The sequence below is a fragment of the Bombyx mori genome, chromosome 20 (assembly GCF_030269925.1).
Source record: "Bombyx mori chromosome 20, ASM3026992v2".
NCBI lineage: Eukaryota > Metazoa > Arthropoda > Insecta > Lepidoptera > Bombycidae > Bombyx > Bombyx mori.
The window spans coordinates 8899767-8922835 of record NC_085126.1 but is presented as its reverse complement, the minus strand read 5'-3'; the positions used below and the strand labels follow the sequence as shown (position 1 = coordinate 8922835).

General features: G+C 37.3%; 1 protein-coding gene across 3 annotated transcripts in view; it reads left to right on the top strand.

Moving 5' to 3' along the window:
• Nucleotides 1–6882: 6882 nt before the first annotated feature.
• Nucleotides 6883–23069, top strand: part of LOC101742542 (sodium-dependent neutral amino acid transporter B(0)AT3) — a 36901-nt gene continuing 20714 nt past the window's right edge. For 2 of the 3 annotated variants that reach the window (XM_062674401.1, XM_062674400.1), the window contains exons 1-6: nucleotides 6883–7025; nucleotides 15363–15409; nucleotides 17840–18465; nucleotides 19997–20229; nucleotides 21247–21477; nucleotides 22778–22888. In XM_062674401.1, the coding sequence (XP_062530385.1) occupies nucleotides 18204–18465; nucleotides 19997–20229; nucleotides 21247–21477; nucleotides 22778–22888 (837 nt within the window). In that variant the 5' untranslated portion in view covers nucleotides 6883–7025; nucleotides 15363–15409; nucleotides 17840–18203. The remainder of the gene's footprint in view (nucleotides 7026–15362; nucleotides 15410–17839; nucleotides 18466–19996; nucleotides 20230–21246; nucleotides 21478–22777; nucleotides 22889–23069) is intronic. The other variant, XM_004927232.4, reaches the window with a different exon arrangement.

Sequence of the window (23069 nt, the reverse complement as noted above, 5' to 3'; positions counted from 1 at the left end):
AATATATCGAACAGTGAAAGAATATCTGGCTTAAACGACATTTCTCTTAACACGCGACGTTAGTTTATGTAATTAAAGGGCCGTTTTTATTTGGTACCTACTAACCGTACTCGCCCGCTTCGGTGCGCATTTAAAATTAACATTATTAAATTTATTGTCATTATCATTAGGGAGTCCAACGCTCATATAAATATTAGCCTATCCATTAAGTACATGTATTTTGTACATGTATACCAAGTTTCAAGTCAATCGGGTGCATGGTTCAGTAGTTATAACGGAACATCCGTAAAAACCACTGTAGATTTATATATTAGTACTAGTTGTGCCCGTCCGCTTCTCTGGGCATTTAAGATTAACATCATTATTTCTCACCCCCACAAAGATTCTCATCATTAACGCCCCCGCAACTGGTATAAGGAGTCCAAAACTCATATAAATATTAGCCTATCCATTAAGTACATGTATTTTGTACATGTATACCAAGTTTCAAGTCAATCGGGTGCATGGTTCAGTAGTTATAACGGAACATCCGTAAAAACCACTGTAGATTTATATATTAGTACTAGTTGTGCCCGTCCGCTTCGCTGGGCATTTAAGATTAACATCATTATTTCTCACCCCCACAAAGATTCTCATCATTAACGCCCCCGCAACTGGTATAAGGAGTCCAAAACTCATATAAATATTAGCCTATCCATTAAGTGCATGTATTTTCTACATGGATACCAAGTTTCAAGTCAATCGAATGCATGGTTCTGTAGTTATAACGGAACATACGTAAAAACCATTGAAGATTCATATATTTGTAAACTCTCATGTAAAGTTACAAAAAGTTCGTTTAAACCGCATAGCTTTCACCCCCTCGGTATGTTGGTTATTTTTTATTGCTTAGATGTGTGGCCGAGCTCACGGTCCACCTGGTGTTAAGTGGTTACCGTAGCCCATAGACATCTATAACGTAAATATCGCCACCCATCTCAGAACATGAGATTCAAGGTCTCAGTTTTAACAGTACAACGGCTGCCCCATCCTTCAAACCGAAACGCATTACTGGTTCACGGCAGAAATAGGCGGGGTTGTGGTACCTATCCGTACGGACTCACAAGACCTCATACCACTAGTAATAAATTAATTTAATTTTTATTTTATTTTTTATATTTTTATTGCTTAGATGGGTGGATGAGCTCACAGCTCACCGGGTCTTAAGTGGTTACTGGAGCCCATAGAAATCCACAACGTAAATGCGCCACCCACCTATATAGATATAAGTTCTAAGGTCTCAAGTATAGTTATAACGGCTGCCCCCCTTCAAACCAAAACACATTACTGCTTCACGCCAGAAATGTGTTTAATGGGAAAATTTGTGCTAGTTTTTATTGTTTAATATTAACAAAATTAGTAAATTGGTCATATAGATATGTCCAGCTGTGTGGCCAAGATATTGGCGCAATGCACGTCCGACCTTCGTCTGTTGGCATGTGGCCAAATCGTCAAGATCAAGAGAACGCCAATGAGCCCTTGTTTGATCTATAATCAACGTTATATTCATGGCGTCTTGGGTACCTCTAGTGGGGAGTAAGTGGTCATATAAGGCTCCATTTATTCGCGATTCTCCTCTCGCTTACCAGCCTAGTCGTAAAGTTCAAAATCGCTCATCAAATTTGATGATGAATTTGGGCTGCGTTTGGTTTTCAAAATCTATATCTAATATGGTTAAGTATCATGTTTTTATATGTCAATCGACTAATTTTTCCAATTGAAAATAATAATAATTAAATAATAAATTTGAAAATAAGTCGAAATAAAAATACATATAATATATATAATTATTATTATAATCTATTTTTTAATTACGGTTCAGTGTTAACACGATTTGTGCTATAGACAAAAAAGAAAGAGTTAATCCTGAAAATAGATCTAAATTCTGAGATATTGGTGCCATATTAGATTTTTTTTATTGCCTTTGTAGGCAGACGAGCATACGGCCCACCTGATGGTGAGTGGTTACCGTCGCCCATGGACTTCAGCAATGCCAAGGGCAGAGCCAAGCCGCTGCCTACCGCTTAATATTCTCCACAAGCCTCGTTTGAAGAAGGAAATGTCATAGCGCTCGGAAAACACCGTGGAGGGGAGCTCATTCCATAGCCGGATGGTACGTGGCAAAAAATACCTCTAGAAACGCACTGTGGACCGCAATGGCTCCAGGTAGTATTTTGATAATTGAGCAATAATATTCATTAAACGACCTCATGTTATGCGTTGCCGTTCGAATAATATTAGAGACGTTATTTGAATGAAATTGATAAGTCGACTTCATTTGAAATTTGTAAGCGACATTTACATAAATAAATATATTGCTGTGAAATATGCAATAAAAAATAAAAACTTATTAAATTATTTTAAGAGAAAAGCTAAGTTTTCTTTTTTTGAAAGTATCTGTACCAGCTGGTGTCGCGTTAAAAACGAAAAAAAAAGACGCAAATTTTTCCGTGACGAAATATCTTCAATGACGCAAGCATGAGAATACACCTTATTGGAAGAGCGTATCGCCGGTGCACCATTTCCCAAAAACATCACTAAGCCTACAACAATCACTCCTATCGCGTTCATCATAAAGTTAATATTTCTATAACCCGGGGCGTACGATTTCACAAATCTTCTTGCTGACCCTATTGCACGGGGTAAGCCGACGTTTCCCGAGCGCTTACGAACTTAGCCAAAATGGCGGAAGGTTTCCCGCGCATGCTCACCCCTATTCACGTCATCTGAAAATAGGGTGGTTCAATATGAATGTATTTTATCGATACCATACTATGCAGCTGATCTTAAATGATATTAAATCGAACTTACTTTGTTTTGAATACGGTATCATTATAAAATGGGTGGTACGGCCATATCTCTCAAAGTCCAAAATCCCAAGAACAAGCGGATAGCGATGTTGATTTGCTAAAGTCACTTAAAATTTTAGTTTATACCTCGTGACTAACCATGGCTTTAGCTAAGGCAGTTACAGTCTACCGTGCGCCTCTCACGAGACCATTAATAGCGCGCTAAGCTGTCACTACCCAAAAAGAGGATACGAAATATTTCGATCATAATTTCAAATGATGTAACGTGCAGAAGCACCAGCATAGACGCAGCCCACTGAGTTTCTCGCCGGATCTTCTCAGGGGGTCGCGTTTCCGATCCGGTGGTAGATTCTGCGAAGCACTACTCTTGCTAGGGTCAGTGTTAACAACACCTCCGGTTTGAGCCCCGTGAACTCACCTACATGTTAGGGTGAAGCTGTAATAGCCTCTCAAGGCTATCAGCATAGGTAGGAGAAAAAAAAAACGCGATGAGGCGTTTTAATAAATTACGTTTCTAAGTTCAAGGTGGAAAATTGTAAGATATATTGAGATTTTAGCAAATATCTAAGGATCAAGCCAGTACTATGTTGAGTAGTTTTGAGAAATGGGATTTTGTCGTCATTTATATTTTTCCCTGCCTAATTCCAACCGCGCGCGGACTGGTACGTGAGTTCACGGGACTCAGTTGGGATGACACTGGCCCTAAAAAAAGCAGTGTTACGCTGAATCTACCAGCGGACCTGGAATCGCGACGCACCGAGAAGATCTGGTGAGAGACTCAGTGGGTTGTATCTATGGCCAAGTTTCACATCAAACTCTTCGTCGCATTCAACGAGTTTGACGACAACGGTGACCGGTGCTTTGAGTGCCTAAAAGCACTGAAAGCGGATTGGGAGAGACGTCTAGTGCGACAGCTGCTTTGCGTTACTCCGTAGCTCTGGTAAGATTGTAGACAACGATTAGAAAATGACACTTTAACTGCAAGGGTTTATGATGACAATATACCTAAGAAGACTTACTATACTGCAACGCCGGTAAGAGTAACGCCATCTATCGCCGAATAGTCGAACGAATATCGAAGGATCTAGTAGCATCTAGAACGCTCGAGAAGTACAAGGCCATCTTTTGTCAGATAGCGGAAACGCACAATACTAGACTTTTGTGGAATATTCTCGACGATTGTAGGGATTTCGTCTCGACTATAAAAGTGTTGTAGAGATGGCATGCAGTCAGTCAGTAATCGGAACTACTCGAAGCGAAACAGCAAACGCATCACCTGAAGCGAAGCGAAAGAAGCCAATTGAAAATTTTAAAGTGTTTGTGAAGTGTTTTAACTGTTCTAAGTGCTAATACAGTGTAAACTTGTATTTCGGTAGAATATTATTTATGCCAAACCCCAGTGTGTAACAATACTATTACCAAAATCTCGTATATTACCCGTGGGCTCTACAAAAAATTTGTTAAACTTATACCAGAGATATATACCAGAGCTGCCATGCCAGAGATTGGTGATCTCGATTGATCCGTCTTATCTGTAGCGGCATTACAGGCCGATCACATCAAATAGCGCGTTTTTTTTTTTTTTTTTATTGCATAGATGGGTAAGACGAGCTCACAGCCCACCTGGTGTTAAGTGGTTACTGGAGCCCATAGACATCCACATCCATGTAATGTTGGCCAATTAATAATCAGTTCGCATCGACAAGAAGCAGTCGTCCTATCTGTGATATTTAACTAAAAATTCTTTTTCGTTTGTCTACGATTGTCGTCCGTGAGAAAATAAACTGTAGATTCGAAAAATCGGATATAATATCGAGGGGTGAAAGGATAATTAGTTTAAACGACAACTTTACAGGAGAGCCATTCAAAGCTTAAAATTTGGAAAAAATAAGTACCTATCATAACAAAAAAACTTAAATAAGGTAAACTTAATTGATGTTCAATTAAAAACATCGAATAGTTGATACTAATACCAAATAAAACGGACCTTTAATTACAAAGATAAATAAGCCCCGACACATGAATCGATCTTCACCATTATTGCTCCATGATAACGCGAGACCTCATACAGCACGAGAAACCGTTTTATCTCTACAGGAACTGCAATTAGAAACCATTCGTCACCCTCCGTATTTACCAGACCTTGCTCCAACGGACTAGCATTTTTTTCGTGATTTGGACAATTTTCTACGTGATAAAAAGTTTTCTTCAAAGGAGGCAGTACCGAATGCTTTCACACAGTTTGTAGAATCTAGATCACCCGAGTTCAATCGGAAAGGCATAAATGTCCCCCTCCTATTAGGTGGCAGCAATGTATAGATAATAATGGTAAATAAGTTAACATTATTTCATTATTTATTGTATTAGTTCCTTTATTAATTTTAATTTTATATTAGTAGTTTACAATTTTAATAATTTTGATTTAGTTTCATTTTTGTTAGTTTTTGTTTTTAGTTATTCTGATAAATTGTAATTTCAATTGTATTGTATTTTGATTTAGATGTTATGTAATTGTATGTGAAATTTTATGGGCTTAAGTTGCCTGAAATAAACGCATTTCATTCATTTCATTTCATTCAAATATATTAAATGAATGAAAAAAAAAACGAATTTTAATTTTTTTGGTCAAAATCGGCAATTTCATACTTTATCCCCCTATATTGTAAGTACTAAGCTAAAATGATTGACGCAGTATCCGCGATGAACGTTGTCAATTAAAGGTGTGAAAATACGACAAGGGTGTTGAAATTTGTCCGTAAGCGTTTTAATTAATAAAAACTATATAATTTTTGTGCTAATGCTAAGAATAGCTTACCTACAGCTATATGCGAAGTATACACACTACAAGTATCGTTGACGCTGTAGACTATCTTTGTGGATTTGCCCCTCGTGTTCTCGCGTTGGAGCTGTTCTCTGGATATTTTTAAAGGACACACGAAAAAACTTTAGCTGAAATAAAGGATTTTTTTGTTTTATTACACACTTTTAAAATATTATCTTACTAGCTTTTGCCCCAGGACTTCGTCCGCGTGGAATAGTAGTTACTTGGGCATAACGCTAAATTTTACCCGCCTCTTCATTTACGTAGAAAGTGAAAATATTTTTGAATAATAGAGAATGTTAAGGAGCTATTTAAGGTACCAAACGTATCACGCTTTTTAACCGACTTCAAAAGAGGAAGTTATCAATTTGACAATATTTTTTTATCTATGTATGTTCACCGATTTCTCGATAATGCTTGAACTGATTCTGATAATTCTTTTTTCTTTTTTTTTTGTTCGAAAGGGTAGACTTCCCGAATGGTCCGGTAATCATCAAGATTTGATGATGGGATCCTGGAGAAATCCAGAAAAAATTATAATTGCAAAGCCTATCTTGAAGTGATTTGGGTGTTTCAATGTTGTAATGAATAACGTATTTGTTTGGATAGGGATTAACATAATCTTTATAAAAACACTTTTACAAATAATGCTTTCTTTTAGAACAAATTTGGTTAGCATAAAAAACGTTATAGTGAGTCAACCTTAACATATAGACATAATATATGCTGTCACGGATTTTTTTTAAACTTTTAAAGGGGAACTATTTTGTCATACATAATTTTAGCGTAACTTTAACCGTTTCCGCAGCGCACGCAGCGGAACCTCTCAAAAGGGAAAAATATCCCGATTTTGAAACATTATTTATTGGTGCTCCGTAAAAGTTAATTCAAATTTGTTTGCAGTTGGAACAGCGCCCCTAGCGGCAAACGTAGGCAAACGTTGCAACTGCATACAAATTTGAGTTAACTTTTACGCTATCGAGAACGTTAAAAAACTCGCACTAAACAGACCAGACAGAAACTAATTATTGCAAATGTGCACTGTGGAAAAACCTCAGATAACCCATCTAGGCGTCACATGAACTTAGTGTCGAATAATAACAAATAAATTGTTAACTATCGGCTTGCGACACAGACTCTTTGCTCTCGATATAAAAATAAAAAGTTTTAGTGTAGGATCGATAAGTGTCGCAGCTCTATCCACTCGTGTGATGGTGCTGAGTTGTAGTCTGGAAAGGGCCATCGTCGCGGACGACCGTGTGTCGCGACCTTAATAAGAAATCGAATGAAATTTTGGATTTATTTTGGCCTCATAAGGACACAGCGCTTTGAACGAAACAAATTAGAATAAAAATGTAAGTAATTTTTTTGAAGAATCATTGAATAAATACACTTTGTGTTATAAAAACATATTGCGCGTTTTATCATACAATAATGCAGAACTAATTCAATTTTATTATTTAATTACTTTAACATTTTGATTGATCACATATATACTATGTATATATTTAAAAACAAAAAATACTTTTATAGTCGCACTAAAAACACCAGATTCGAATTTTATTTTGAATTTAAACATACCTAATTTTAAAAAAAAAAGATTCTTTTTATAGTCTGTATTTTTCAATTACATGATATTCCCGCTTATTAAATTGTATTGTGAAACGTCAGAGTTTTGTATGAGATATTGATATAATTTCGCCCAAGGGTATATAGTACCCAGCGAAGGTACATTATCGATTGTGCGCAGTGAGACGTCTGCAAGGTTTGCGCTGTTCAGTTGGTTAGGTCAGGTCCTTATCCCGCGTCATATGTCCATAGGCACGTGGGAATGTTGTCGTAATGTCTTAATCAACTACAGTCAAAATCTGTTATAACGACATCGAAGGGACTGCTCATATTCAGTCGTAAAAACCGATAGTCGTAACAACCGGTGATGTTTAATATGTATCGTGCAAGTACAAACAAATCGATAGGGAATTATTAGAAAAATATATTTACATAATACGCGATTTTTCTTCAATATTAATTTGTTTTCTTTTTCTTTGCGACATTTTGAAAGTTTTACGAATAACTCCACAAAGTTTTGGTGCGTCTTGTGTATAGATAAGTAATAAACTAACTGAAGATATATGAAGAAGCGGGCTTTGACTCTACCGCATACACGTGTTTTGTTTCTAAGAATTAGAAAAGACCCTAGACTAAACTAAATCCTATTGTTTTCTTTCCTGATTTTAATAGCCATTGAAGACAAATGTGGAACCTATCCAAATTGTTTACAATAAAGCTTAGCCGGTCGTTCTAACAGATTTAATTCTCCGAAATATTTGTTAAATGTGGTCGTTTTATGAGGTATGTCGTTATAAGCAATGTCGTATAAAGCAATGTTTTAAATAAGGCGGTCATATAGCATTCAGCCGGGACCTTTGTTCTAGGTTACTATAACCGGCATGTTGTTCTAAACGATGTCGCAGTAAACGGTTTTGACTGTACATATTTTTTGTTTTATCCCAATTTCTATAGTTCTAATAAATAATAATTTAAAAAAAACTAACAAAATACGCTTTTATAGAAAATACAACAATTTTTTTTAAATAAATTTCAATTAAAAATAGTGTGAGAAAAAATTATTTTATTGTAAAAAAAGCGTGATGTATCAGTAGTTATAAATATTTTATGAACAGATATGAGTAGAAGGGTTATTTTGTTAATATCCTGAAAAGCACCCCACGCTGTTTTACAATAAAATCATTTTTTCTTACACTATTTTGAATTCATATTTATTAAAATTTATTTTCTATTTTTTAGTTGGATTTTCTATAAAATCGTATTTTGTTAGTTTTTTAAACTATTATTTATTTTTCATTTTTTAGTTGAATTTCAATTTTTTCAATATTTTTTCTTAATATTGAATTGTCATCGGCCCTTAATAAGTATATCAAATTTTGAGTTAACCCAACGTTTTGAAGGGGGTCAAAATCATGTTCAAAGATTCCGTTACATACATACGTCTGAAGCTAATAAAAGCATATTAAAAAGAATTTACGCCGTGACGTCCATCTGAGAAACAATTATAATACGCTTTTATTAGCTTAGTACGCACATATATGTGCTTGGTATGTGTGTATGTGCTATTTAGACCTCTGAGGACAGGAAGACGTGGAGAAGCGCTATATCAAATGATCAAAAATTCAAGCCAGACGCGACCTTCAGCATTGAATTGAATATCTGTATTTAAACCATATTTTGAACGCCATTTTTACTGACTTCAAAACGGTCAATTATCTTGAAAACTTCCACACGCGGCAAGGACCGATGACAAAGTAGTAATTACTAGTGGTCCCGCAGTAGTCGAAATTCGACTATAATTAATTGAAATTGTAAGTTTGAACATTATTATGGTTCTATTGTCAAAGACTATTTATTATAGGTACTTCTATAATCACAGATTTCGCCAAGTGTACATTATAGACAAATAATATTATAGATAAACAATATTAGCCTATTCTCAATTTGACCACAGACCTTAAGCAATAACAAAAGTTTGACATAAACAAAGAGTATATACATATATGTGTGTGTGTCAAATACATGTTAGTGTGTGATGTCTTTTTATTGATTTAATTTATTATGAATGCATAATTTAAAAACAAATTAGCGTTCTGCACTCCTTCTCTATATTCTCATATAAGTGTGGGAAATTTCATACTCCTCCGTCTGCGCAATTTTCGTAAAAAGAGGTACAAAGTTTTTGCTTCACGTATTAATATAGGTATATAGAGATACTATAATTACGCTCTACTCTCCGGATCAGACATTATCCTGCGCTAAAGAAAAATGAACTTAATTGCTAGTTCGCTATGATATTTAATCGTGTTTAATTCGATTTTAAGCTAGCTGCATATTACCACATTTTTTTTAGTAAATTCACATTATTTTCCCTCGACTTTTAAGTTCAGACTTTGCTATTTAGACCTCGGGAGAGCAGGGTCCTTTGTCTCACATACACAAATAAAATGACAAACAAACAGACTAAAACGTGGAAGTATATTTTATTATAAAAGCTTATTATAAATGCTCTAAACAAAAGAATGAAATATTTAATACATACAAGAATATTTAATATCATACTCGTCTATATAAAAATCGGCGTGGGTATGTTTCTTGACGACTCCAAAACGGCTGAAGCGATTTCGATGAAAAAAATTAACAAATCTTCAGATATTAGCCTAGTGAGTAATCCTGTCAAGTTTGGTAGCTATCACATGAAAGTCAAATCAAAGATCGCCAAACAAAGCGGACCGGATTGGTCTTACAAGTACTGTATAAGAATAATCATTGTTTTTCGTGTGTGACAAATTATGAATGAATGATTAAATACGCATCTAATACAATCTCTTGCGGCTATCCAATAGCTATGAATATTAAATAAATAAAATATATTATTTACCAGGATACAACATAATAATTTGTTTGTTGGTGTATTCAATAAAACTGCAAAAATAATCAAATCGAGAGGTGAACGGAATTTGCAATTAAAGGTCCGTTATATTTGGTATTAGCAAAAACAACTCGATGTTTTATTTTATTTATTATTCGATCGTTTCGAACAGAGATAGGTAAGGCCGAAGACTCCGCTGCATATAAAAGCTGTCTTATCTACAAACTACCCAAGAGCATTGATGGAGAGAGATGAAAACGCAATCCACTGAGAAAATCCGCGGTGAAACTCAGTGAGTTGGGTCTATGGGTTAGCTTGCACGTCGACCAAGAACGGTGACCGGTGCTTGAAGTGCTTTGAACACCGACAGTGCATCAGGAGGATCCGATAAGACATTAGGGTTATGATTTTGTTTTGTCCAATCGCCTGGGTCGGAGGTAGAGACGGCCACCGTCAAAGGATTATTATAGCAACATCATAGGCGGTACCTCTTGGCAGAGTATTCGTGGTCATGTGGTCTTATTTATTATAGAGGAAGAGGTAAACCTGAGAAAAAGTGGATGAACTGCGTGAAATATGTGTAAGAGGGGTGTGAGCGAAGGAATGGTATATGATAGAGGAGTATGGAAGGAGAAAACATGTTGCGCCGACCCCAGGTGACTGGGAGAAGAGCAGAAGAATGATTATGATGTGGAATCCTTGTTTATTAAAGCCTTGACAGCTGGTCTCCATAATTCGCCAACTTAAGCTTGGCGCATGCACCCGTTAAGTGGAGTTTCGGTAAGGGTTTTCACTCAATCAGTCCAGCACTTGGGGCTTCGTCCACGAGGTCTCTTACCATATTATTACGCCACTTTTTCGAAGAAATACTGTACAAACACAAGCAACCATTTTAAATATGTGATTCCTCTGAAAATATCAACAGAACAATGTACATTCATATGATCTGCATTACCAGCCTTACCACTTAACACGAAAATCTAATGAAAAATGAAAAATTATCTTGTTTTATATTCTCGTCACGATAATATTTCAGATTATCATTCATAATGCGGAACCCGCCATACGGTTCACGACATTTCGAACAAAGCCTGTGATAAATTTGCTAACAAAGCTTGTTTGAATTTTATTGTTATGTGAGATTCGCGAGTCAAATCTCCTATTCATACTTGTGCGTGAGGCATGTGTATATTAAAGAGTTCTAAAAATGACGACGCTTTACAAACGAAAATAGTGATTGTAGGAAGTGCTGTGAGCCCGCACGGGTAGGTACTACCACCTTAGTTATTTCTGCGAAGTAGTAATGCCTTTTGATGGATTGGGCAGATTTGCCCTGACGATAGGCAGCGGCTTGGCTCTGCCACTGGCATTGCTGATGTCCATGGGCGACGGTGACCACATGAGATGGGCCGTATGCTCGTATGTCTACAAAGGCAATAAATAAATAAAAATGAGACTTAGAACTAATGTCTCAAGATGGTGGCGGCATTTAGGTTGTTTATGTCTATGGTCTCATTCCTTCTTTTTTATTGCTTAAACGGCTAAACGATCGTGTCTTAGATTATGTGGATACAGGTAGATATCACAACGTGAATACCGCCACCCACCTTGAGACATGAGGTCTATACCTCAATTGTATCGAATTACGGAAAATATGTTAATATTTTTGTGTGTATGATTTTTGTTACACAATTTTATGCCTTGTCGTCACTACCGCGAAAATCATTTGTAAGCACGAATGAAGTATTTCATTGGAAAATTGGTACCTGCCTGCGGGATTCGAGCACTGGACCTGTCGCATCGCTCGATACGAGTCACGCAGGCCTTCTTATCTCATAGTCCAAGACGACTTCGAAAAACATAATCGTGGATGTGGCCACAAATAAAACTCAAAATAAGGCCAATCACATCCTTTAATTGGTCCTTCTAAATTTCAAAACAGCGGTCTACCAATCTGACATTTTTCGTCTTTTCGCATTTAAAAGTGTACAATTTCCAAAAATATGTATTCGAAATTGAGTTAATATGCGGAATCATTTAGTATCACCAGTATCTTTCTCATAAATATTGTCAAAAGAGCGTAGCTTGTAGTTTTTTTTTTATTTTTCCTATATTTTGACTACTATTAACAAAATTAATATATAATTTTATCTTACTTTAAAAGACAGATAATGTAACTAATGTAAAAGATAAAAAATAAATGTTGCAAAGATGATTATAATTTTAAAAATATCACATGGTTTAAACCTTAAAACACTCTCCTGTAAAATTAGTAAGTTTTGAGATTATACAGTTTTAATGCGAGAAGACGATTTATGAACAATTCTGAATCCAGATTTTCCATGTTTACGTCACTGAAATACTAGAATTGTGGCTACTGTCTATTCAACGGCCGTCTGGTGTAGTGGTAAGTGACATGGTCACTACACAGGGGGTCGCGGGTTCGAATCCCGCCAAGGGAAGATATTTGTATGATAAATATAAATGTCTTTTCCAGGGTTATGGATGTCTATTAAATATATGTATGTGTATAATAAATATCTTACATTTATATCCGTTATCTGGTACCTGTAACACAATTTCTTTACGAACTTATCACGGGACCCGTTAACGTGGCGTGATTGTTAGTAAATATTTATTTATTTATTTATTTATTAAAAAACAATAAATAAAAAAACAATAAAATGTTTAAAAATCAACCCGATAACATTAATATGTTTTAGTTTATATAAAACTCCGACAACGTATACAGGTCACGCCTAGTCAATACTATGAATAATAACGTCGTGCGAACCAATTATTTGATGTTAGAAGTTGAATGTATCGAATGACCTACTAAAAAACAACGTACCTTCTGATATAAAGAGCAAACTTTTAACTAACATTAGAAAAAAAAAAAACAACAGGATGCAATTAAAGAATTTTCCATGTAGTCCTCGTAGCCTAAAGGATAAGACGTCCGGTGCATTCGTATCTAGCGACGCACCGGTGTTCGAATCCCGCTGGCGGGTACCAATTTTCCTAATGAAATACGTACTTACATAACGAATGTTCTTGATTGACATCCACGGTGAAGGAATAACATCGTGTAATAAAAATCAAAACCCGTAAAATTATAATTTGTGTAATTACTGTTGGTAGGACATCTTGTACGCACGGGTAGGTACCACCACCCTGCTTAATTGAGCCGTGAAGCAGTAATGCGTTTCGGTTTGAAGGGTGCTTTTCAGGATATTATCAAAATAACCCTTCTACTCATATCTGTTCATAAAATATTTATAACTATTGATACCATGCACCCCACGCTTTTTTTTACAATAAAATCATTTTTTCTTACACTATTTTTAATTCAAATTTATTTTCTATTTTTAAGTCGGATTTTCTATAAAAGTGTATTTTGTTAGTATTTTTAAACTATTTTTTAATTGTTTTAATTATCAAAATACCAGTAAAGCGTACACGTGGTCCGGGGGTGGCGATACGCGAAGCCGAGGGGGCGTGCCACAATATCAATACCCCCGTTTCAGCCCGCCCTTGACATACTTGGGTATAAAACTAAAAAATAAGCATCTATAAGTAGATTAAATTGTTTATTTTAGGCTAAATGTACAATAGCGTTTCTTGAAACTCGACAAATAACATTTTAGTCACCCGCGATCAGAATAGTATTCGTTATATAGAAATTAATTGAAAATAAATTAAATGAATGGACTGGCAAACTATCGGCAAGGACAGAGATCAGTGGAAAGGACTGGAGGAGGCCTTCACCCGAGGAGGGGTCCATATCTAATAACAAAAAAAATAACTCTCACTAACATTTAGACAATAAGCATTAATAAATAACTAAACACTAACAAAAAAATACCACATTTGAAATGAAAGTTAAGGATAAGGAAATACAGGCTTTTGGAACGAAGTTCCTTATCGCGCGTTGTGAAAGGGGGCTAGACGGAAAAAATTCTTACGAAAAGTTGTCACGACACTTTTTAGATCCGTCATTCTAACCAATCAACGTGTAGGCGCTTATCGCGTGACATTGCTCGTATCCGATTGGTCCGCGTAATGAGTACAGTTTCTCGAGATAGCGTTTCAACAATAGTAATTTAGTTCATAATGCCGTAATTTATTATTATAACTTAAAAAAATATTACAATTCCTTCACTAATTAATCGAAAGGAACTTCGTTCCATCCGGGTCTCCCTTGACACCTCTGAAGTTTTTATTTTTATTTTTATTTTATTTATTTATATAGAAATTAATTGGATAATCCGGGAGAAAGTCATTAAACGGAAGCCACGACCTTCAGCATTGTGAATAATTATCGACAAAAGAACGATATAATATCGAAATTGAAATATGAAAATGAAAATAGTAAAGGCGAGATAAAATCGTAAAAGCACTTTCAAATTATGTCTTTGCCTCACGAAAACCGGAGAAAGTATAATAGTTTAAGTTTATGTTATAAATAAATAAATGTAGACATAAAATTGGGATCGTGGTGCATAAACTAAAAAACTATTCAATTAACTAAATATAATAAATAATACTATTCCATCTATACTAGACTAATATTATAAAGCTGAAGAGTTTGTTTGTTTGAACGCGCTAATCTCAGGAACTACTGGTCCGATTTGAAAAATTATTTCAGTGTTAGATAGCTCATTTATTGAGGAAGGCTATAGGCTATAATATCTAAATGGCTATAATATATAAAATCACGGTAAGACCAATACAAGTGGATCGCCAATAAAAAATGTTTCAAAATAGAGGTTTAAATAGTTCCTTAACATTCTATAATTCAAAAATAATTTCACTTTCTACGTAAAATTTAGTGTTATGCCAAAGTAACTATTCCACGTGGACGGAGTCGCGGGCAAAAGCTAGTAAATAATACAATAAAACTATTCCATTGCTGCGCTTTTATTGTTTTCTTCCAAAATCTTCTGTGTTGTTATAATTAAAAGTTAACTGACACCTTTTTACGCCTGTTCATTCAGTCGTCGCCATAGATAGTACAGATAATATATCTGTAGACAATAATATTATTTTATTTTAACATTCGTAAGTGTATGTCAATGTAATAAAGAGTTAACAAAAAAAAGGCGTTAGTAAAAAAAAAACTAGGACATTTAAAAGAAATTAAAACAAATTGATAAATTTGCACGTTTTGAAGAGTTATTGCTATCTATTTTAATAGATTTTATTTAGGTCGATGTGTTCTAAGATTCTATGTAGTCAATTTTTATTTTAGAATTCACTTGGGCGTTCTCGGTGGTGTACGTTTGGCAATTAAAGGCGGTAAGGTTTTATTGTTATTTTTTTTCTTATTCTTTTTACTGGTGGTAGGACCTACCTCCGCGCGGGTAGGTACCACCACCCCGCCTATTTCTGCCGTGAAGCAGCAATGCGTTTCGGTTTGAAGGGTGGAGCAGCCGTTGTAACTATACTGAGACCTTAGAACTTATATCTCAAGGTGTGTGGTGCGTTTACGTTGCAGATGTTTACGGGCTCCGGTAACCACTTAACACCAGGTGGGCTCGTCCACACATCTAAGCAATAAGAACCACCTCTTGTCGTTTAAAACAGTTGAAGACAATGTGCATGATCACAAACGCGTTATTCACATAACACCTGACGAGTAATGGTGGGCTCACACTTAAATTGCTTTCATGGTTCATTCTAGTTTGTTTATTGTCATTGTATTATTTACTACTTTGCAAATCAAATCGTATTGAAGGTTTCATTATGTGTGGGCTACGCGAAAGCCGTGGAAAATCTATGCATATAAATAAAATTGGAGTGTCTGTTTGTAATATTGAAATAACCGCTTTTTACTACATGCATATGAATATAATATATACGGTACATACACCAAAATAACATATTTTTTTTCAATTTTTGTCTGTCTGTCTGTTTGTTCCGACTAATCTCTGGATCGGCTGGACCGATTTTGACGAGACTTTCACTGATAGGTAGCTGATGATATAAGGAGTAACTTAAGCTACTTTATTTAGACTAGCTTCGCCCCGCGGCGTCACCCGCGTTACGACAATAACCGCGGGTAACATCGCGGGACTCAGTTATCAATAATAAAATTTAATGTTTCCGAAGCGAAGCGAGGGCGGGTCGCTGGTATTATATAGAGTTCTCATTAATATTGTAGTACCGTGGTTCTGTCCTTCGAACGAAATTAATGACTATTTTCCCAATTCGCGCGTAGTTAGAATAGCCCCATAGGTTGCCAACGATTAAATAAGGAAAAAAAACTATTTCGTGGACTTTTGGTGGGAACGCGAGGAGCGAAGTCGTGTGAATTATTTTATTTTGCCTACTGAGCATACGGCCCATCTGACGGTGAGTGGTTACCGTCGCCCATGTACTTCAGCAATGCCAAGGGCAGAGCCAAGGTGCTGCCTATTGTTAAGTACTCTCCACAAGCCTCGTTTGAAGAAGGACATGTCATAATGCTCGAGAAACACCGTGGACGGGAGATCATTCCTCACTAGATCTTCCAAAAAGTCCACTGAAAAAGTCTTACTCAGTAAATAATCACCATTTACTGAAAGTATATTTCATTCTTTATCATCTCCTTTCATTCTATTTCATTTCTATTGATTGATGTTTCAAATTAATCAACTTCATTTCATTTCGCTTCATAACATTTTTGATGAAACAAAATATACAAAAGAGTAGACTGTATTGTGTGACGCACAATCCCGCCGCCGTCGAGCGGAGGCCAGAGGGGTGGATCTCGCCCAAGCCCTGGTCCTCTAAGTGTTTCGGGTCCCCCTCACATGTCGGTCTGGGGACCGGCGGGGGGGGGGGCTAAGAAGACGACGTGCAAGTTGCTCTGCACGCGTTTTACGCAAAAGCATCCGGGTGATGGAAGGCCGGCTATCCTCGACCCACGCTGGTTCTGGTCCAGCGGGGTATTCCGTAGGATAGCTCACTCTAACCGGCGCCATCTAGGCGGATAGCCTGCCGACCGAGAGGGCTGGTGGTCGTGGCGCCGATGACCGCCAGTCCGGCGTCCCGAGGGGGAGGGTGATGGGAGAGATGAGCTCCGCACTAAACGCTTCACTTTCCCCCCTTTGCTTTTTCATGAGTTCTGTCTCACAGCCCACCTGGTGTTAAGTGTTTACCGAAGTCCATAGACATCTACAACGTAAACGCCGCCACCTACCTTGAGATATAAGTTCTAAGGTCTCAGTGTAGTTACAACAGCAGCCCCGCCCTTCACTGAAACTGAACGCATTTCTGCTTCACGGCAGAAATAGGCAAAGTGGTGGTACCTACCCGTGCGGACTCAAAAGACGTCCTACCACCAGCAATTAGGCAAATTATAATTTTGCGGGTTTGATATTTATTACACGATATTATTCCTTCACCGTGGAAGTCAATTGTGAGCATTTGTTAAGTACGTATTTCATTAGAGATATTGGTACCCCCCTGCGGGATTCATGAACCGTTGCATCGCTTGATACGACTATACCGGGCCACGACGATTTAAATGATACCTTCGTTTTTCCAGTTGGTGAAATAGGACTTCTACTATTTCGCGCCAGAAATGACTAGAGACCCGGTTGTCTCTTACGAGTTTTTTTTTTTTCAAATTTCGCTCTTATGTCCTAACCAGTATCGACCGAATAAAAAAAAAAGTGAATTGTAGCTTCGGTTTGCTATATAAGTGTATTCTTGTAGTTTTCAAACATTTTTTGTTTGTTTCAGACTTACCGGTGTGACCAGGCCACTGACGTACAAATAAAATGAGGGCTTAAACGAGCATCGCGGAAACAATTATTAAAAGCATTACAATGTCCCTATAAACCGTTCTGCAACTAAATATTTATGTACAGATCAATCGACAACGTCTTCAGAGATTCATTGAAGCTACGACAGAAATTACTGAAGAGAATAAAAACGTATTTCAAAGAAATCGAATTCATTAAAAAAGACGCGATACGATATTACGAAGATTATAATGAAACAAAATAATAGCGTATTATGAACATATTCATAGGTAACCAGTATCATTTAAAAAATTTAGTAAAACTAAAATAAGGTTGGGTACGCGAGATATATTGAGCACAAAATGGCGGCCAAAGCTGAGACTATAGGGCCGCGTAATGGCCACGAATTGGCGCCATTAACGACGCGGGCTGACGGCTCTGAACGACCCCACGGAGTTACCATCGTCCTCCAAGGTTCTAGAGGATCATTGCACCGCGACGGACCGGACGATGACAGGGCTGCCTGGTCCGGGAAACTACAGTTCTTTTTGTCGATTATTGGATACTCTGTGGGCTTGGGTAACATTTGGCGGTTTCCGTATCTGTGTCAACAAAATGGCGGAGGTAAGTTTGGCGGCTGTCAAAGTGTTTTTTTTTACGTAAACATTCTTCCCTGGCTGCGCGCGATAAAGTTTCGATTGCTTTTCGAGCCAAAAAAATAAATGTCATGTTGAAACACAATTAAAAATTCCGCAACCTGATTATGATACTGTCAAAATGTTAATGACATCACAATACATAGATATGGCTTAAATAATTTATTACTGTTACCAATTCTAATATTACAACACTTTCTACTACCACACCCAGGAGAAAAATTGGAAGCTGTGTTATGCTTTGGCTTGAGGAGGATCTGAATTTTCATATACAATAAGCTACCGATAAAAATGAGCTTAAAATAAAAAAAAATGTAGACAGGTTGGGTCTCTTACTAGAAAAATAACTTGATTTTTTATAAAAAGTCTAAGATTGTAGAACTAGCGTGTGAGCATGATTCGTATATTTTTAAACGTGACAAACAACTTTACATAACAAAAAAAATAAGAATATCCAGAAATCCGTGAATTATGGACAATGACATTTTAATACAAAGCACAGATACGTTTTTTCTAGATCAGAATAAAGCAAAGGTTTTTCATTCATTCATTCACATTACTCATCACTTATTCAATTAAACAAAAACGAAAAACATTTCGATTTATAAATGATTTTACTATTATTGTGAAAAATAATAGTAAGTAAGTAAGTACGTAAGTAGTAACTAGATAGGTATGAGAAAACAATTATAGCCTATAATCAAATAAGGCCGTTACGTCTGCCCAATGCCAGTAAAAGCTTGCAGATATGATGTAACCACGTAGCACCCCAGTAGACGGTCTACGACATTCGTAGCTCCGTTCAATCGATGAAGCTACGCCCGCGCTCATCTATATTTAGATTTGAATGTTAAGTTTCAAAATGTCAGTGAAAATTGTAAACTCGACCTATAAGACTGTAAAAATAATAATAGTTTAAAAAAACAAAAAAAAATACGCTTTTACAGAAAATCTAACTAAACAATTGAAAATAAATTTTAATAAATTTGAATTAAAAATAGTGTAAGAAAAAATGATTTTATTGTAAAAAAAAACGTGGCGTGCATGGTATCAGTAGTTATAAATATTTTATGAACAGATAGAATAGTAGAAGGTTTTTTTGATAATATCCTGAAAAGCACTATAAAAGCGTATTTTTTTGTTTTTTTAAACTATTATTTATTTTTCATTCTTTAGTTAAATTTCAATTTTTTCCATAAATATTTTTAAATATTGAATTGTCATCGGTCCTTAATAAGTATGCCAAATTTCGAGTTAATCCGACGTTTTGAAGGGGATCAATATCATGTTCAAAGATTCCGTTACATACATACGTCTGAAGCTAATAAAAGCGGATTAATATTCACGCTTTAACCTTCGGTTTGAAAATTGGAATGGTATTTTAATGCAATTCCGTGTCGAAGCAATCATGGCTTCTGGGTTTTTAGGACCTCAATCCGTAGAGACCCTAGCTCGCGATTTTAATTTTCTGAACGCAATAGACAGCTAATTATTTTCAGGTGCCTTTCTGATTCCGTTCCTCATCATGTTGGTCCTGGAGGGTGTACCTCTGTTCCTGATAGAGATGGCCATAGGGCAGAAGATGCGTCTCGGAAGCCTCGGCGTTTGGAACACCATCCATCCCTGGCTGGGTGGTATCGGCATATCCAGCTGCATAGTGACCCTATTCGTCGCTCTGTACTACAACGTGATCATAACCTGGGTTTTCTTCTATCTATTCAACAGCATCCGGGTGAGCGAAAGCACTTTACTCTTCTAAAATACTAACGGCCCGCTCCGGTTCCGCTCGGGTCTTTAACAAAAATTTCAACGATATTTGAGGTTGTTTTATTTTTTTTAAATAAAAGAACACTTATTGCGGCATAACTATAATAGTTAGAAATATGCTGCCGTGACGCTTTTTGTAAATAATAATGTGTTCTACAAAGTCGTAGTACATTATTTTATTCTATCATCAATAGTTTTTGCAGGGCACGCGATGTAAAGAATATTTTAGGTATTTTTTTTACACCTTGGGTTACATTATTGGAGTTTTAGTAAGGGGATCCCAAATTTTTTTCAAAAAAGATTATAATAGCCTATGTCATTCGGAAATAGTGTAGCTTCCAAACAATGAAACAATTTTTCAAATCGGTTCAGTAGTTTCGGAGCCTATTCAATACAAACAAACAAACAAATCTTTCCTCTCTATAATATTAGTATACATATAGATTAGTATAGGAATGTGTTTTAAAGACCTTGTAAGATAACTGTTTTTTTATAACTAGACTAACAAATCATGCCTCATCCGTCGGTAGGACCTCTTGTGAGTCCGCACGGCTAGGTACCACCGCCCTTCCTATTTCTACTGTGATATATATATATATACGTTTTAAATATATACATACTCTCTCTCTTCGATCGGTCCCTCACTGCTGAGGATCGTGACTCCGTCCGATTTTGTCAACCAACTGTCTCCATCGATCCCGCCCTGCAGCCCGGTGGAGTGCGTCGCTGATAGGTATCCCCAGTTCCTCCGTTATTTGGTGCGACCATCGTTTGGAACCTCTACCCCTAGGCCTTTTTCCCTCTATTTTACCGGTCACCACAAGGCGTTCCAAATTTATTATCTATATATACATACATTATAGATAATAAATGCCCATGCAAAGAGCAAACAAACTTGTTTATCACACGAATGTTTGATTTGGGAATCGAAATCTTGATCCTAGCTACTGTGCCACTGAGTCAGTAAATTTGATCCTTACAGCTAACAGCAGATCAGCTACCCTGGTCTAGCTGTCCCCAGGACAACGGGACAGCTGAGGCCGAATGCAACAAGGCCTCAGCAACAGTTTACTTCTGGTACCGGGAGGCTCTGGACGCGGCGCCCAGCATCGAGGACCCGGGGGTGCCGCGCTGGTGGATCGTGCTCTACTTACTTCTCGCTTGGGTTATCGTGTTCTGCATAGTGATGAAGGGAATCCAGAGTAGCGGGAAGGTAATGTGCATGCAACTTTTTATTTATTGCTTAGATGGGTGGACGAGCTCACAGCCCACCCGGTGTTAAGTGGTTACTTTAGCCCACAAAACATCTACGACGTAAATGCGTCACCCACCTTGAGATATAAGTTCTAAGGTCTCAATTATAGTTACAACGGCTGCGCCACCCTTCAAACCGAAACGCATTACTGCTTCACGGCAGAAATGGGCAGGGTGGTGGTACCTACCCGTGCGGACTCACAAGAAGTCCTAGCACCAATAAAAAACTTTCCACACACCTCTTACTTACTTTTATTACTACTTACTTTTTTTTACAATTGAGAGTTTAGTGGTGGCCCTGAGGCCTTTCAGTTTCACAAGAAGGGGCGGGATTTGCTAACCGAGCGCCTCCAAGGGAGACCTAACAACACAATAGTAGCTGCTTCGCGAATGAATCTACTACTGGATCGGAATCGCAACCCGCTGAGCAGATCCGGCGAGAAACTCAACGGGCTGATGCTTAGGTTAGGTTGCACGTCGAGCTTTTTGCCGAGTTCTACGAGTATGGTTACCGGGGTCCCTACTCCTAGTGTTAGAGCGGAAGGCGTCTAATGCAAGGGTTATTGGATCTGATGGATCCGTAAGGACGTGAATACTTTACTGCCGATTCGTCTATAGCTCAGACTACTATATGACTGTGACAAATACCAAAGAAATACAGGTTTGATTTCGAATCTTGAGGTCTGACGTCACACGGTCTGGGCAATCAGCAGCTCCGCTTAATCAGACCTCAAATAATAACTTAATTTGTGAATAGCTTCAAGAGAAGACACTTATGCCGTCAAGATATTCGAATTCTGCCTGAAATATTATTTTATTGGCCTTGTGGCAGATGAGCATTCGGCTCACCTGATGGTAAGTGGTCACCGTCGCTCATGGACGTCAGCAATGCCAAGGGCAGAGCCAAGCCGCTGCCTACCTGATTTTGGGTGTTACCGTCCCCCATTGACTCAGCAATGCCACAGTCGAGCCACTGCCTTCAGCTGAGTAGTATCCGTAAGTCTCGTAAGAAAAAAGGTATATCATAGTACTGGAGAAACAGCTCATCCTAGGAGGAAGAGGGGAGCTCTTCCCAGAGCTTGATAGGATGTCGCAGAAAAGATCTCTGGAAAGGCACTGTGGATAATCGCAGTGGTTCTAGGTGATTCTGGTTATCAGAATAATGACCAGCAGTCATACCTCCTACGTAACCATCACACCACCATCATTGAATGCATAGGATTAAACAAAAAATATTTTGCATAACTCATCGTTTCCAGGTGGTGTACTTCACGTCTCTGTTTCCGTACGTGGTCCTGACCATCTTCTTCATCAGAGGCATCACGTTGCCTGGCTCCTCGGACGGGATCCTTCATATGTACAAGCCGAAGGTGAGGACTTCGGGGCAAAACTGGGCCGTCACAGTTTTCGCCTGTTCTCGACAACCAAATCCTTGGTTCACCACCGGCTTAGAGATATGCGATTGATGTTTCGAAGAGATGGTATAATCGATATCATATCAAAATAAAATATGCAAATATTTTTGTTTTTATTGCTTAAATGGGTGGATGA